The sequence below is a fragment of the Plodia interpunctella genome, chromosome 5, assembly GCF_027563975.2.
Source record: "Plodia interpunctella isolate USDA-ARS_2022_Savannah chromosome 5, ilPloInte3.2, whole genome shotgun sequence".
NCBI lineage: Eukaryota > Metazoa > Arthropoda > Insecta > Lepidoptera > Pyralidae > Plodia > Plodia interpunctella.
In genome coordinates, this window is record NC_071298.1 from 5212399 (window position 1) to 5230849 (window position 18451).

The 18451-nt window shown below is 36.0% G+C and overlaps 1 protein-coding gene across 12 annotated transcripts in view; it reads left to right on the forward strand.

The window, feature by feature from the left end:
- LOC128670120 (uncharacterized protein) overlaps positions 1–15552 on the forward strand; it is a 96114-nt gene extending 80562 nt beyond the window's left edge. For 4 of the 12 annotated variants that reach the window (XM_053745526.2, XM_053745516.2, XM_053745515.2 and 1 more), the window contains 8 exons: positions 6590–6782; positions 9473–9573; positions 9768–9917; positions 10300–10314; positions 11092–11259; positions 11566–11707; positions 12257–12499; positions 12580–15552. In XM_053745526.2, the coding sequence (XP_053601501.1) occupies positions 6590–6782; positions 9473–9573; positions 9768–9917; positions 10300–10314; positions 11092–11259; positions 11566–11707; positions 12257–12499; positions 12580–12667 (1100 nt within the window). In that variant the 3' untranslated portion in view covers positions 12668–15552. The remainder of the gene's footprint in view (positions 1–6589; positions 6783–9472; positions 9574–9767; positions 9918–10299; positions 10315–11091; positions 11260–11565; positions 11708–12256; positions 12500–12579) is intronic. The other 8 variants (XM_053745521.2, XM_053745519.2, XM_053745523.2 and 5 more) reach the window with 8 other exon arrangements.
- Positions 15553–18451: the final 2899 nt, after the last annotated feature.

The following is an 18451-nucleotide window of genomic DNA, read 5'->3' on the forward strand; positions in this document are numbered from 1 at the left end:
ATAACATAATGAGATTATTATTTAGAACTGGAAAGCATAATCTTAGGTTGCTGCTACTTGCAATACGAGTATCTCCATTACTGGTTTCAAATTTCAGTCGTGTAAATATGTATATATTAGCAGTAACTTGATAAAATAATAACAGTTTATAAAGTGGTGATTTTTTCTCGATATCGACAATACGGTCATCTATCGACCGAGCGTAGGGGATATTATATTGTATGTGGTTGCGCCGGTTCAATGACGATATATGTAGGACTGTATATTTATGCTTTGCAAGTTGCTAATTAGAAAAATAAAGGACGAACTGCCTGGAGGCTATATGGACAAAAGGAGCAGGCAGCTCGTGGATAAGGAACCACCAACCTTTGCTGAGATGCCTTCACAAATAGGTCGGCCGGCAGCGTGCTATCGGGCTTGGTCCGCTGAAGATCCAATTTGCTCTCCAGGCCGATGCTGGAAGTAAACTACAACGCACAAAGTCCACGGTGGTTGTATGGAAGAGTTTATGCACATTCACGGGGTGGTACAAGTGTAATTTCACCAATTTTCGAATATTATTAGCGGGACCGCGCGCGCGACAAACCGAATTTTTTTTGCACAACAATGAAGCGCACGACTAGCGGCGATGATTTCCGAATTGCTTGGTATTGTCTTCTCGCTCACACATGCGTTGGCGCGTTGGTGTGGGAAGGAGACAACTAATAGGAACAGGAAATGTGGGAGCCAATCAGCAACTTACAATTCAAACAAGACCGAGACGTATGGCGCCAAATTCAAAGTACCATATTGGCGCAACCAGTATGCTTTTAATTTATACATAATGATCCGATTATTTATGATGTAGAATAAATATAATTTAACTTATAGCTTGCATAACAATGTTCGTAAAGCAATTAACCGAACTATGTTCTTCCGTCAGTTCAATAGGTTCTAGATTCACTAGACGGAGTCGAGTGCAATGTACAAACAATCCTGCAATCGCTCGCTTGTCAAGCACCCAGTTTATATTCAAATGGGCTAACATTTCTTGTCATACAGTAGATTACCTACCTGTGTCAGAGCTCGTAAAATTGAATTCTAAAAAGTACTTATTTATGAAGTTCCTTTAGAAACTCGAATGAGTTACAAGGAAGTTTTAGATGTATATAATGCCTCTCTTTCTTATATTTCCGCATATTTTTTGCATTGCCCGGTTGCGTTCCGGGCTGTAGCGCCACGAAGCTCAGGGTCAGTGTAAAAAATAAACTTATTTTTTTTTGATTCGGCTGTTATCTTACAACCGGCTGTCGTCAACCGTCCTTGGTATCCAATGCTATTGTCGCCCATCAGCTGCCTAGGCTATTTATCCCCTATCAGCTGCAAAGGCTATTTATCCCTTAGTCGCCTCGTACGACATCCACGGGAGATAATGAAATGGTGCTATTCTAGGGCGAAACCACACGCGCATAATATCTCATCTTGGCTTGTTTCCAGTTTCATTCTAGGCTCGGACGCTCCTAAGCCAAAAAAAAAAAATATTTAAATTTAAATTTAGGCTGTGATTTTAAGATAGGTACGGCTTTTTTAGGATGCTGGTGTCGTCCATCAGCTGTCAACGCTTTTTCATATCCTTGGACGGATATGAAGTGAAGGGATCCTAATCTATTTACGACGTGATTTTTTGTTATGTACCTCTAATAAATTATGTGATAAGATATCAGATTCGTTATAAAGATCAAGCTGGCTTAGATTAAATGCGATAATAGCCTAGCCTGCGCCAGCAGCTTACCATAATATAAAAAAAAAAAAAAACATTTTTTGATATTGTTCAATGTAACTTTATGGACTGAAAACAAATCTAATTTGTATATTATTATCGCAATTTGTAATTTAACTTCCTACATTTCAATGCTAACAAATAAATTGTGCCACGACGTTATCATAACACCAAACACAACATAGAAACACGTAGACACGATTGCACTACTTATAAACAAAAATTGAGCATAACGAACCTCGCATCAAGTGAAAAAATCTACTCTAAAATTGTGCCTCATTTAGTAAATAGGGCCTGTTTTCCTCGTTTCCCCAAAAAGTGTTCCACAAAACTAATGTAGCGTGGTCCACGTGGGTCGATGTCTGCGCTGCCCGCCTCGTTGCTAAGCACAAAATGATTGCCATGCAGAATTGATACCTTACATTTCTTTTTTTATATTTTATTTATAACACAAACTTATAACAATTTTAGAAACCTCTGACCTTTTTTTAAATAAACTGGATCAAAATCGGCTTAACTGTTTGGCTGCTACGATGCCAAGGAAATACATACAGATATACAAACGTATAGTTTCCTTCCTTCTGACATCGGGGATTAAAAATAGACATAATTTACAAGATGAAAACAAAGTTTTAAATTAAAAGTATTTAAAAATTAAATATATATCGTCGATATATATTTATTCTGGAATTTGAATAATATAAAATCTACAAGAAGTTTAAGATCACGCTCCGAATAAGACCACTTGGTATATACTCTCGTGGGTGGTGTACGAAGCGACTATGGAATAAAAGACCTGGACTACTAATAAGTTACAACAGCATTCTCAAAGAGGGCTAATGAAAATGACAGCACAATCTTCAAAATTTTAAGTTCTTTTTTTATACACGGACCATCAATTAATAATAAATCAACTCTACCAGTGCTTGCGTCTTGCGTCGGCTGTGTAGTATTTTTCTGCATCGTCCTTATTTTGTAGTATTGTCGCATGCCGCCACCACACTCCTGCATGTATTTGAGCAAGATTAAATTACTCTCGCCTAAATGTCTGCACCGCCACTAATATTACCGCATCACTATGCAAATTGCACGATTGAAGTTTATAAATTTTGCCCTGAGGTAAAAGAGGAGTCTCATAACTTTGACGCTTATCTGTATATCATGTCAGTGTCGACATGATGTCAGAGTGGATCAACCATGGATTTAATAAGTACTTCGTCGGAGTACCTACTAATTCCTTGGGATCAACATTTAATATGAGATCATGGAATTGGTAGGTAACGAAGAACTTACTAAATCCATGTATGATACTTCAAAAGTCAAGTAAAAGTACACAAAGAGTTCCAATCAATATTGGAACTCATTGTGTTTATAATTAAGTAGCCTGCAAATATAGCATGATAAATTGAGTTAATTTGGAAAAAGACTTGATGTAATTCGTATATTCTAAATCGTATGTATAATCGTTATATTTTTTGTGCAACTTTCATTAATTATAATTCACATCATAGCTTTAACTTGTCTGTACATTTCTTACATAATTTCCAGAAAAACTCGAATCTCGGTCTCTATTAATCAACGCTAATGAACGCTTATTTGTAGGAACAGTCGTAATTATTCTATTGAAATTCTGTAATAAAAGAAACTTCGTGTAACAATAAAGTCCTCTTGTATCCGTCATATCTCGCATTTAGTATGATACTAGAGAATACTGAGAATGATTTTTATTATTTAAAATGTCTATTTCTGCGTTATCCTAAATATTTACTGTCGGTTGACACACTAGGTGTCTGTCTATTGTAGCGTTCGATTTCCTCACGGGCGAATACTCTGATATGTTGTATAACAAACGGTTGGATCGCGAGAAATGTCATTGTTGTAGAACACCAGCCTGTCACCCATCATGTCAAGCTATATACATGCTGCGAATGGCACAGCGTGGGTGCTCTAAATGTCAAGTCGTCGCGAGTCCCCACTCCATCAAATGGTGTCCATTCTCGCAACATTTATCTGTGTCTGAATATGTATGTAGTATCTGCTAATGTAAAAAACTGTGATATATGTGAATATACTTCCCTGACGAGTGTTCTTAAATAGGTTCGACATTAGGTTCTTCTAAAAAAGGGCTTATTGCTTTCAAACGCGGCAATGACTTATTTCATGGATTTCAGTGTTTGTCTACGAACAGGCAACCCGCATGCTACTGTTTGTCAACTACCGACATATAGTTTAAAATGACGACATGTACTTATTTACATTTTTAGCTGTCAGGATCTTTTTAGTCTGGGGGAATCTAGGAAGCAAATTTGATTTTATTAGAGACATTTTTTAAAATCTTTTTGTAGTAAATACTCCATCTTAAGATGGTATGTTTTTCTAAAGTACATCTTCGGACATTATCTGTTTGTTTATACAAGAGACCCTTTGACTTAAGGAACGGACGTTTTCACAATTGCGCCACATGTCAGCCATAACACAAAGAGGCTTATGCAGCTTGTGCAATATAGTGCTCTGACCTGAATACACACGTAAAATATATAGTTTATAGAAGGGTAACCGAACAAAGCTCATAACCTATATATGTGAGGGCATTAAACGTTTACTTGGATATAAATATAAAGGATCATACCGATTTCTATACAATACTTTTAAATCATGTTGATATGCCCCTAAATACTTACAATACACTCTTTATTGCTACAAATAAAAGTACAGGTAAGAAGTATCAAACTGAACGCAAATAAAGCATCTAAGTAATGTATTGAGTTAGTTACACACAGTGACACGCAGTCGTAGCACAAACGTAGTTAATTATTTTGGCTTTATAGTCCTGTGAGGTTATTTGTGTTTTCATTGAAATACATTTTTAAGTGTGGTGTTCAATTCATGTATTTTTATTAACAAGAAATATTAATAATTATTAATTAACAAGAAATAACACAAAATCTATGGATATATTTGGAGCAAAATTACAACAAACTCTGTACTATATTTATTTTTTAAGTACACGTTGCGTCTAGAAAACACATAGGTTTGTCTGTTATATTCTATTTTAAGGCTTTCGAGCATTTAATACGTAAGGGTGGATTTTATGGCAGCTTTGCGAAACTTATCCGTAGAATAGAGCCTTGATCGGGGTTGTAAAATGCGTCCGTGGATTACATTAATGCTCGAGTTAAAAGTCTTCGAAGGTTTCGAATTCAGAACACGAACTTTTTTAATAATGGCACTTGGTTTGGTTATATTCGGAAAAAAGAAATTATTTTCAATGTATGATTCAAATAATACGTTGGTGTCGTAGCTGTGCTACGCGTAGCACATCAACTGTCGCAGCATGTGCTACGCGTACCACATCAACTGTCGTAGCAAGTGCTACGCGTAATACATCAACTGTCACAGCAAGTGCTACGCGTAGCACATCAACTGTCGTAGCAAGTGCTACGCGTAGTACATCAACTGTCACAGCAAGTGCTACGCGTAGCACATCAACTGTCGTAGCTGTGCTACGCGTAGCACATCAACTGTCGTAGCAAGTGCTACGAAGCGTAGACTATTGCTACGACGCTGCTATTAGACGGAAGCAAAACTTTGTTTCACAAATAAAAACAATTAGTATATTTGTCTGAGCCTAAAATCAAACGTTTTTTAGTGGAGCACGGGATAGTATGTTATGTATAATAATTTACCAGTTGATATATATTGAGGAAATAAATCATAAAATTACAAGTAATTTTAACTAATCTTAAACGCTAAATTGATAGACTCACGTTCATATATAATAGGTCATTGTATTTTTCTTTATAGGGAAATAAATAAGAATTGCTTCAAATTTGCAAAGTAATACGGCTGGATTTACAGTTATTGGTTAAATGATATCGAAATCAATTTAGATTCGTATTATTATTCGAAGTCATGTACAAGAACGCTTTATGCAGGCTTAGAGTATTATCTATTATGTTCGCAATATAATTTTGTAATGAATTGATTAATTGATGATTGCATTATTCAATTAATAAGTGCATTAATAATTAATAACATTATGAATTTAAGCAGATATAGGTTAGGTATATATTTACTTCAATTTAACAATTACTTTTATATCCTTACAAAAATGACTGAAATTTTAACATAATATTTTGTGTGCATGAGTACTGTGTTGTGATTAGGTTATTTATAGAATGTTAAGATTTTAATGATACAAATGCACACAAAACCTTTACAAACACTTAAGAAAAATATGTAAAACATATTTATATATCACCTTTTATGAAAATCCAACTGCATGTTATAAGTTTTTGGTGTCTCAATTTAATATGTGAAATCCTCAGTTCTACAATGAGTATGGAACGAGTTAATAATAAGCATATTACAAAGTTGGGATTGCCATTATTTCATACTAGCTTGAAGTTAGTGTCTGACACACGAGCGCCCCACTTAGCCCAACTTAACCTTAACTTACTTGACGACAGGTGAGATTAAGTGTGATTTGAAAACCTGAATTTAATTTTCTAACACACTACAGTTTAGCGTTAACTAATTGAATTAAAAAATATATTTTGTGAAATTTTGCAAGTATGTAGCTAAAGACTCGAATTCCAGCATAGACTACTTTTTCAATTTCCTTTCCCCAGAGACCAGACATATGGTAAGAAAGTTTTCATTTTATTACAAAGGCACCCGATACATTTTACGACGGGCAGAGCTGCGGGAGACAGCTAGTTTGATATTGTTGCTTTATATTTTACGTTTCATATTATATAAAAAATAAAGTTGCTCAACTAAAGGATTCAACAATAGCAATATACTAACTGCAGTTGTTGCTTGTTACAGCTAAGCTGGACGGAGTGAAGACTTACATGCGTATGCGACGGGTTCCGAACCACTTGCAAGTTAAGGTGATCAAGTGGTTTGATTACCTGTGGCTCACGCAGAAGTGCTCCGATGAGGAGAAGGCGGTCTCCTGTCTACCTGACAAGCTGAAAGCTGAGATTGCTATCAATGTACATCTAGACACGCTAAAAAGGTACGTATAAAGAGAAAACTTCATGTATTGTATTAATTAGTTGAGAAAGACCAATAATAGAAAAGATATGAAAATGGTTAAAGAATGTAATATTTATTAATTTTGCCATATTTCAGTGCAAATTTGTACGTCTAGGTTTATTTATTCATTCAGATCAAAATTTCATGGCAATTTCGTACGGAATGGGCCTATATTTGTTTCATACATTATTGGTCAGTTTCGTACCTGCGCTGATGGAACTTCTGGTCCTCAAGTTTATCTGCTATGTCATGATCATGAAGAATTAATGACTACCGCTACTGCGCGAGTTACTAAACTAAGCCAAACTTTCTAAGTATAGGTATCTAAATGCTAACAAAAACGCAAACATTATCTTGCATCCTTCTCATGTAGTAGCATTTATCGAGATATATAATACCGTGTAGGGAACTTACATACTCGTAGCTGCGAGAGGGAAAGTGCCCAAATAAATCCATTAAGTAGTTTTGTTGCAATACGGTAGTAATGAATCAAATTTACTTTCTGGAACTGGTTTAGTTACAGCAGTTTGCTAAAGTTTGTTTGCAAACTTTTTGGAGGACTTTTTTTTAACGTTTATTGATTACATATGGGCCTAAAATTGGCACAATTAAGGCAAGGTAAATTAAGTAAAGAGATAAATTTGATTCGTGTATATTATAAAATTAGTAAGTATATCAAGACAGTAATCACTAGCAAGACATCGAAAGCAGACATTCTATATTGAGGATTTTGTGAAGTAGAAGAGCAATAAGTAAGTTTTTAATTCTGAAATGTGAAACGGGGAATGATCATATACGAAGTAGCAGACAAAAGAGATTATTGAAAATATAATGATTAACGTAATAATGATCGTTTTATAGGTTTACTTTGATAATTGAACATATCTCTAAAAGCATCATGACGTGTTGACAGTCAGTTAATGCTAGAAATCAACCATCGGCAAAGTGCATAAGATGAATAAATATACATTGCGTAGTGTGTATATTAGTTTTTAATGTCGCAAGGATAAACCAGCAATGTACGTTGAAATGGCCACTCTCTGCAAAATTTTTGCAACAATATGTCTAGCAGAAAAATAGTAAGTCGATATTGTGTAAACTTTATGATTAGAAGTATTTCGTTTGCCAATTAACAAGCCAAGTTCAAGTCAAGCCTATGTTTAACACTAAGCGGTCTGGACGACTTGAACAGTATCAAGTTAGCAAGGTTTGTTCAGTGAAGAAAGTTTGTAAATTCACCCCAATTAGTATGTTCGGCGGGAGATAGGCTCCATCAATCATAAACTCAACCCGTGACTATAGTACACCTACTAAAATTGTGAATCCTTCTTCTGATTTATCGTTGTTTGATTTATTTGGAATTCAAATGTTTTCATAGAGGAAGAAAATTGTCTTTCGCGTTCTAGTGTGTTTCCGATTTCATTTTAGGTTGTGATGATAAGAAGCTAGGCATGTAAAATAAAACTTAATCAGCTGACTGACGTCAACCCTTTTTGGGAGTGCTATTGTTGTCTAGTAAGAGCTAACATTTTTTTTACTCTTTAGTCGCCTCGGAAGAACAAAAGGCCATGGCAACAACCGTATTCGCAGGGTTGACGTCAGCCAAGCCGGTCATAAAATCAGATCCAAACCTTCCAAATTTAAAGGTTTATTTCTTACGCGGACACGGGGCGTCACAGCCGTGAATGCCACAGGGAATCGTCGTAGTCTACATAGTCTTATCGAGATATAGTTAGTCGTAAAGCTTCTAACCAATTTTTCTTTAGAGCATCAGCCCCGAGAAGAAAAAAAAAAGATGTTGAAATATATGCTAATCTACCGTAATCTATACGGTAGTTTATAAAGGATTCTTGTAACAAGAATTAAAATTCTCAATTAGGTACATACGTGTTAATACGATGTTCAGCATGCTCGTTTAGTTTAATGATATCTCATGGAGCAAATGAGGACAAAAGCATAGAAATAAAAACAAATATAGAAAGTAATAAAAAGATGTTAACACAGTGATAGTGTGCATACCCCACATTAATTCAGAGCGGCAGTTCCAGCTTAATATCTCGTCTTGTATAATTAAAAAGAGAAACATTCGCTTTTTACGTCCATGAATTATTCAAAAGTGTTCGTTTATGCGATCCGTAATTTTTTGTCGCCAAATGGCTCCACCGAGTTTTATGTTTGTCAGCTGAATACTACACGTTCACTACAATTTTGCGTATACTGTCGAACAAAATATTATGGTCACTATAATAGATAAAAGGTACATAAAGGCCCCTTTACTTTCTACTTCTTTTCGAGTGTGTTATTGCTTACATTGGTTTAAGATTTTATTCAACTCGCCTAAAGACATCTTACAGGTCGCGCACTCGACGTCAACCAGTGTGCAGGTTTTCTCACGATGTTTTCCTTCACCGAAAGAAGTGGTAGCCTATGAGAACTTAGAACTTTACTATAAGTAACTCAGATTGGTATACAAATTGATGCGGCACGAAAAGGTTCCGCACGTATGACGATTTTTTATAATTTACGGGCTGTCAAATTATGTACGGCAAGTTATTTAACTTTGCAATAGAGGCTCACACAGAGGAAACATTACGTAATAACTAAACTGATGTAAACGTGATCTAATAATGATCTCAGTGCATTCGAAGTAAACCTTTTTCATTTTTCCAGGGTGGAAATCTTTCAAAATACCGAGGCGGGATTTCTTTGCGAGTTGGTGTTGCGGCTGAGACCAGTATTATTTTCGCCCGGGGACTACATTTGTAGGAAGGGTAAATGCAAATTCATTTATTTGCTATGATAGAGGACACAGAAAAAAATAGTATGTAACTTTGTGATATAAATTGAAATATATCACATATTATGACATAAAAAAATCCGAAATTTGATAATTTTTAAAGTAACGAAACAGATTTAGAAAACACTAATTGAAACGAGTAATCTCACTTCTTATGTTTGTCTCAAGGTGAAGTCGGGAAGGAGATGTACATAGTAAATCGCGGGAAACTACAGGTGGTAGGCGACAACGGGAAGACTGTGTTAGCCACACTCAAGGCGGGTTCTTATTTTGGAGAAATTTCCATTCTGAACATGGGCACGGCAGGTAAACAACTTGGTAAATATCGCCACGGCCCGAGACGCCACGCCATTATTATTCTATTATTATTTTTAAAAGTTGAAAAGCAAACGTTTCGAGGAGACGCTGCACTCAGGCCGAGGGAGCGGCCGCGACGCTAGCAACAGGTTTTGGGACATCAATCGACAGTTTTGCCTCTGCTTTGGGTGGCCATGTTGTTGATATTTATCTTATATCTTTCTCTCGCTTACAACAACATGGACACTTAGCGGTGACACCGCTCAAGCTAAATTAATAGCGAATGCTTTCAATTTTTATTATTTTCTTTAATTAACATATTTCGCATTTGATGCTATTTTTTCGATGATTTCCGTTCACATTCTTTACATTTGTTTTATTTTTTTTGACATTCTCAACAAAGAAGTAGAGCTACACGGTAAGCTGCAATTTTCATATTATTTTAACTGGATTTTATTGGCTTCTTATTAGTCTTTCAGGATTCGTAGTATCTAGTGTCATGTACTTCGTCTTATGTTCTCCTTGGTTGTATGAAGGCAGTGTCCCCGATCGCTTTGCATCCTCCCCGATTACTTAATTTTTATATTTGGCGTGACCTCTTGGCGCATGTTGCCCCTTCCCCTTATTATTAAGTGTACTGTTTATCTATATATTTAAAATCTTCTATGAATTGGGTTTCCAAATTTATAAATTAAATTTTAGCCTCAAATTCATAGAATGCTTAGTTCTGTCGAGAACTTACAATTTTTTCTTACTATTTTTATTACATATTATGCTTTATCTTTGTAATGAAGCACACATTGAGAACTCAATAGAGAATGCTTCTTATATAGTTATTTTAAAATGGTTTATTTTAACTTCTAAATGATTTGTCTCAGTCTGATATATTTAATCCACCCTGCTAAGTAAGGTAGTTAAAATTAATCTTTCTCCTAAATCAGCTTAATCTATATCTCCTACTGATCTTGTTACATATATACCCGTTTGTGTTGCCCTGTCACCGGTGTTTCGTTCCTCCTTATAGGAACTTATGAGCTATACTGGTTGGTTGAACTTAATATTATTCAAAATCGGAACAATGATAAAAAATAAATAAAAGTTCGTAAAAAAATTTAAAAAAATCAGCCAGAACAGATCATAAGCTTATTGGGACGAACACCGGTTGGCACGGAGTGTGTGTGTGACACGTCGACAGGAAACCGGCGGACAGCATCGGTGCGGTCCGTCGGGTACTCGGATCTGTTCGTGCTGAGCAAGAAGGACATGTGGGACGTGCTGAAGGAGTACCCCGCGGCCAGGGTCCGCCTGGAAGCCATCGCCGTCAAAAGACTCGAGAAATATAAAAAAGCGCCGCTTGAGAAAGGTGCGCTTTGATATGGCTTTGAAATAATAGTTCAAATTATCAAATTATTGTTGTATTCTATGGTATAACTTATGTATTTTTTGTAAATGAAGAGTTGGTCTATATATCTTACTAAAGTCTATGAGCTATTGTCTGAAAACAATAGTTGTAAAAATAGGGGTTCGTTTAATAGATCTTTGGAGCTTTCCGATATAATATTTGCCGTAGATACGTTGTGGCAAATTCCAGATGTTGTGAGAAACATGCTAATAATTATTCATTACTATCATGATTCGACAGGGCTCTAAATAATTTGTATTGTTGTAGTGGCCATGGGTCGCTGCCAGTCGACGCCCGGGCTCGTGGAGACGAGCGGGCGCATACCTATAGAGGACATGCAGCTCCAACCAGCGTCGGTCATTCCGATGCACCCCTCACACCCGCCTTCCTACCGGGACCAGCTTTATAGGTAACAAAACATTTAACAGGTTTTCTACTACGCATACCCCTGACCACTTTCTACCAAGACCAGCTTTATAGGTTACCAAACAAGTACCAGATCTGCCGATGAAGCCCTGGGACCAACTTTACAGGTAACTGAAAAAAGTCACTTCTATTTTGATATGAACATTTGACAAGATACATCAGTCTCGTTCTAGCATGGATTTAGTAAGTACTTCGTTGTACGGAGTACCTACTAATTCCATGCGTTCTAGTTGTTGTCTAGCAGTCACAGTGAGGCACTCACAGCTTCAACAATAAAGAAATAATCCACACTGTTGAGAACTATTGAATTTGTTATTTCAGAAACAAATTTTTTGTACTTAAGATTACCAGATGGGGTATTCTTTTTTCATTTAATGCTAAATTGTGACTTCTTTCATTATCATCAAGAAACTAAAAAGGCGAAAAGACAAAGGCACTGATGATGCAATATGACGTGATGTTGGCAGTTCATCAAAATTTCCCGGTTTTTAAAATGATTATTGCCTATTTTTAAATGATGCTTCCATTCCAGTTCGTCAGTAAGCCCTCTTCGTGTAGCATCTCCAGTAGCGTCTCTCGCGTCGAGCGCGCGCAGCAGCGCGGCCGGCGGCGGCAGTATAGCGGCCGTTAGCATTCCCCCGCGTGTGATGCTCGAATCGCACGACGCCTTGGAGTGCGAGATCAAGCGGCTGCGTGAGCGCCTGTACACGGTGGAAACCGAGAACGCCGCCATGTCAGCCAAGCTGAGCCAGCAGCAATGGGAGGTCGACCAGAGGTAATCATTTCACCAGCAAATCATAATCTATTTGCGTTTCATATATAGGCTAGTTAATGTCATTCATTGTATTGTGGCAGGCTGCAAGAGATAGAGATGCAGATCTGCGGCGGCAGCTCGGTCAGCTCGCAGGAGGATAACGAGCGGAACCGCGAGAGCATCATTTAACGGCGCGCCTCGCCCCCGCAGCCTCCCGCCGCGCGCCACCTCGCGCTGCCCTGCGCCATCCTGCGCTGCCCTCCCCCCACCGTCTACTGAACCCTCAGCACCCTAGTGCTATCTTACTCTAGTGACGTGTGAACCAATGTACGATCTGACATGTGTTTTTACGTGGAATATTATTATGGTATATTAATACGAATTAACTTTATCAAATTTATATATACGTAGTATATACGACTCGCTAGTATTTGACGAGTGCCGTGGAGTGAGATTTTGCCGAGACAATATTATCTTAAATTTAATCGTTTAGATACATCGAGGCGTGTGATGTGGAGTGAGTGAGAGCTTGGCGGGAGTGTCGCTCAGCGTTCAGTTCGCCCGCGGGCCGTTTGGTTCTTAGCGACTGTATGTTGTATACCTCGTGTCTATGTTACTATTTTTTGTGAATAAGACAAGTTTATGCGGGATTCGAGCTCATGTTTATTTTTAAAGTTCACCTGTTTTGCCAATTTCCTGTCCGTTCCTGTTTATTCTCATGTTTGTGTACAAACGTTATTTGTCCTTTATCTTATAATAACAATCTAAAACTATGTGCCAAGTACGTGGTTAATATGAATGTGTTATGGTATAAGATTTTTGTGTTAACTGATAATAAAGAAGTGGATATATCCTTATCCATAAAATTTGAGCTTTAATTATAATAAAATCCCGGAAGACTTGATCACATTTTGATATTACGTTATAATTTTCTTCAGTTAATACACTATAAAACAGTTTAGAGATAGTTCTTTCTTCGTCAATAAATTTGGTATATTATAATCTATGTATATTCGAGAAATTCCGAAGCAGTTATGCCCGATGTAATAAAATAAATCGACCATAGTATGTTGTAATTTGTTAAATGAAATGAATTATTATTACCTATGTATTAAGAGTAGTTTAAACTGCGTTGTCAGTTTTGGTAATTTAAAATCACTACTGCCAAATAAGATTTAAGTAAGTAACAAAATGTTTTGATGTAAGGATACCCAAGTAACAAAACAATCTTTTGTACTTTATATCCTTTCCTAATGATTATTTACGAGTTGCGTACTGTTCATGTGTCTACATAAGTGAATTTTATTGTTAAAGCTTGGAATCTAATTTCATTAGACCTCGTTTCGTGCTCACGATTATTCAAGACAAAGTCAAAAGTACCAAAACGTGAATAAAAGTAAGTTTAACTCAGTGTTAAGTAAATTGTAAATACTTATTCTAATATCTACGGTACGTGTTTATAAGCTGTTTTCATGATACGACATTGTGTTGACGCCACGACTTGGGAGAATGCGAAGCTATGTGTAGTCGGACTTATTTTAAAATAAAACTAAGTATATATCGTTCTCTTGTTATGTTAAATTATAGTGAATCGATTTTGAGCGTGTAAGGGCATTGAGTTTTCTGAGTGGCAAGTTATGTATATTAGAAGATGAATACCTATGTATTGCTGAACGATCATGCATTGATTGAAAATTGGAACTGTTATGGTTTCTTTTTAAATTGAGCGATAAAAAAATTCGTAATTTCAATTCATTTTTCATTAAAGTTTCAATAGTATTTTTAAGTCACTTTTAAAAGTGTCAGTGTAGCCAGCGATGTCGCGACAGAGCGTAGACTCCGCCGTTTGCGATGACGTCATTATTGCCGCTGTGCTCGAATAACTTTGTATACATTTGCATAATACAATCAAAATGCATAATCTGTCTCTCAGTCACTCGTTTCGAAAGCCCACTTTTATGTACCTACGCTCTTAATCGATACTCTGTTTTCGCGCTATAGTTGGCAAAAATCGTCACGTTTAATGCTAATGTTCCATAGTAATTCGGTTCCTCTAAGAATCAGTTTGCATATTTCATCTCCTAACGCCCGAAATAATAGATAGGCGATAAAATTTTTAACTGTAAATAAAATATTTATTTATTGTTATATATTCCATAAATTTTTCTTCTTACATATTTCTCGATTATAAAATGGTAAGAGAGATGCATTATGCAATTATATTAACGAAATGCAAGTGCTTTTTATCATACTATATAGGACAATGCCGGAAGTTATGTAGGGCGGGCTGTGGGTACTCAAGAATTGTAAAAGATTCGATAAAATTTAAATAAAAAAAGTCTTATTTATTTACACTTTGTGCCCGCTAACAATACAGTCAACCAGTCCTGAATGTGTAACAATAGAACGGGATTACTTTAGGAATGGATCAATTTCGAATTTAGAACAATTTATATCGGCGCTAATGGACGCTATAACAGCTTTCGCGCATTTAACCGCACCCGTTTTGCCAGGCACGGATTAAAGTTTTAGAGGTCCATCTAACATGTTGAAAATGTTTAAACTGACATTATCTTATTTTTCTTAAATATATTATAAATATCATCATATTTTTTACAACATACCTATATGTTATAATTATGTGTATATCTATGAAAAAGAAACATTACATTTTATCATTTTATTTGTGCATTGCCCTATCCATTATTATTACGAGTTATTTTTCATTTAATACATTAAAATCTTCGACTTCGAAAACAGTATATTCGTATGTACACTGTACACAGAGTAAGCTTATTCTATTTTAGGATGACAAAACATTATATATTTTATTGTATGATTTGACTATAGCATTTGATTCAGCTCTACCCTAGGCCCACCCGAACATATGAAAGCAACCTATTCCTTTTGTATAAATATACACATTAATTTATAAATATATCAAACGTTTCAACGAAAGGTGAGGTTGGATCGTGGTTGGTTAGTGTCAGTACCCGGCTTGTGCATCTTAAATTGGAGATTCAATTATGTATCGCACACGATTCATTTCATTGTTAATAAAAAGATTATAATAATACGAACGCTGCCTTTTATTGACCTGTTTTTGAGAAAAAAAAAACTTGTTTACGTCACGTACTCTTCTGTCTGCGTCTTGTGTTCTGCGCTTTAGTTTAAAATTTATTTATATCTATCACATCGAATGCCATCCGAGCTAAGCTATAAATGCGACAAGTCATAGCGACACGGCGCGTTTTGACAATAAAAATCGTACCTATATATATAAATAGTAATTAAGTATAACCTATGTCGTCGTGTGTTGTCGCAGTCATCTTTCAGACGCATATACCGTTACAGCGAATCGTCGCTCAATGAGGACGCGGACTGCAGACACAAAAGTAGAATGGAGCACAAAAGAACAGTCATTTCACAGGACTGAGAAAACCCGGGACATGCGCTAATTGAAAACTATTCAGATAAGTATTTATCTTAAATGAAAAGTTTTAGTCCAATGCAATCGCATATTTTAGTACGTTCCAAGCGCTAAGCTGATAAAAGGTGAACTTATGGAATTGATTTTCAAAAGGTAACTTTCTTTTTTAATATGTTTGTTCGCAACATAGGTATTTAGCGTTGCAGTAAACTGTAAGTTATTTTGTTCTTCAGATAAATGAAAGACTAGCTACAATCGAGACGTATTTTTTGTGGTAGCAGCGAGTAGCGGAGAGAAATGGTGCCATAAACAAATTAAAATTTTAACTAAAAATACAGTTTACTAACTGTATTTTTAGTTAAAATTTTGCTATTTGCAACAATAACTTTAATTGTCCCTATTTATTTTTAACATCTACATAATATGTTTAAAATAAATAGTTACGACTGCTTGACATGTCTCTCTTTCTCTGTTGATGAGCGTTTTCTGTATTCTTTCCTGAAAATATAATCCTTATAAGTATGAATCAATAATGTTATATTGAAGTAATGGTATTCAGCCGTTTGCGCTGTCATCAATATGCTCTTGTGGTGCTAGGCCAACCCTTTGCGTAAGTGATTGATCGCTCATTTTCCGAGGGTTCATTTCCCGCCCTTTGTCACTTACTCAGAACTATTATGAATGTATAGGTTAGTGTATTCATGAATATGGTATATTCTCAAAAAGCATTTTTACTATACGTTGTAGTATATAGTAATTACTAACTTAATCATACTAAGACTACAATAATTTTGTAGTGTCTTATATTGTACGTAGCCACCGCTACGATGCTACGAACATCGTATAATTTCGTAGCTGATGTAGAATTATCTAATCGTAGTTCAGTTTTTTTTCACTTAAATACATATTTTTTACTTTTTCATCTATATCATTTAACTAATAATTGAAAAATCGTGTCATGTAACAACATGATAGAGATTTTTTAATACTATATTCATACTTGAAAAGCCTATGTAATAATATTTCTTTTTTCGAAACGCCAAGATAAAAGACATATAATTTGTGTAAGTTACACAAATAATTTATGTAAATTATACCTTCAATTCATTTGTTTTTTTTTGTTACAGAAAACATTTTCAGTTCAAATTAATTCTACACTACGTCTGACCCAGAAAGGTTTGAAACGATGTGTAGGTAAATGAGGGCCGGCCTGCGTAGTGCGGGACCTGTTAAATAGTAAAAGAAACAGTCTGAGTGGTTCCCTACTTTGTGAGGTTACTGTGATTTCCACTCCCGGTTAATATTTGAGTGCGCTCTAACGCGCACTACGCAGCCGACCGTACTCTCGCAATTTTTATATTCTGCTATGAATTCGCTATCTTTTTCTTTGGTTAGGTTACTTTTAGTTTGTTAGAATGATTCGTACTTGTTTTATTTATATTAGCCTCATCCGATTTAAATATTACCGTTACCCATCAACTTCTATTTATTACAAAGGATTATTATAGCTCAATGTCGCGGTGGTTTGCACACTCGACTAGCGATAGTGGCGGTTATGATACTTTCGCATTAGATAATCACGGGATAGGAGACCAAAAAATGTATTACCGGTGGAGCTAGAACTCCGTGCTTCGGAAGGCAAGTTAAGCCGTTGGACCCGCCTGTATTTGCAGTCTAAATCCTTCCAGTATTGAACTACCAGACTTAAAGAAAAATCTAAATATTCTTACAAATAAATATATTCTTACAAATCATAAAACAGCACAACACGATAATAAGTAGCATCATAATGGAAAATCCCTGGGCGCACTGATCCTACCGTTTGTCTGCATCACTTGCAGTCGGCTGCACTTGAATCCAGCGCAGCGCGGTTCAGCCACACGTCCCGACATGAGCTCCTTGTCTCAATGTTCGCGAGTTTTAAATGTACGAGAAAATTTAATTATTTACGCTAGATATAGGTAATGTTGGTCTACGAATATGGCAGGATGATATAGACGATTATTGGTGGGGCGTGGTGCCGCCCTAGAATAGGACCAATCCGTATCCTCCCGTGGATGTCGTATGAGGCGACTATGGGACAAACAACCTAGGTTAAGGTTTTCTTACACTGACCCCGGGCTACGGCCGGGGCTACGCGGCCAATACATCGAACGCAACCGAGAGATATATGAACAATTTTCAATATTATATAAGTAGGTAGCAACATATTGCTGAAAGATGTCTTGTCAAGTAAAAGTAGAGAAGAGGTCTTTGTTCATTCGTACGGCACTATATCAAACTAGCTGAATACTCAGAAATCGCACGAACGAACAAGATTGTCAAAAGGTAACTAAATATGGTTTATTTATTAAATGATTTTAAAAGGTCTATGTGTCTATTGAAATATATTCTGAAGCCTGCGCTCTAAAGTAGCATCACTATATTTTCTAGACTAGTCTACATTTTTATGAATTCGATTGATTTTTTATTTTATGAGCAATAACAATAAAAACTTATATAGTCTTGTTAAAATAACAACAGCAACTAGACAATTTCTATAC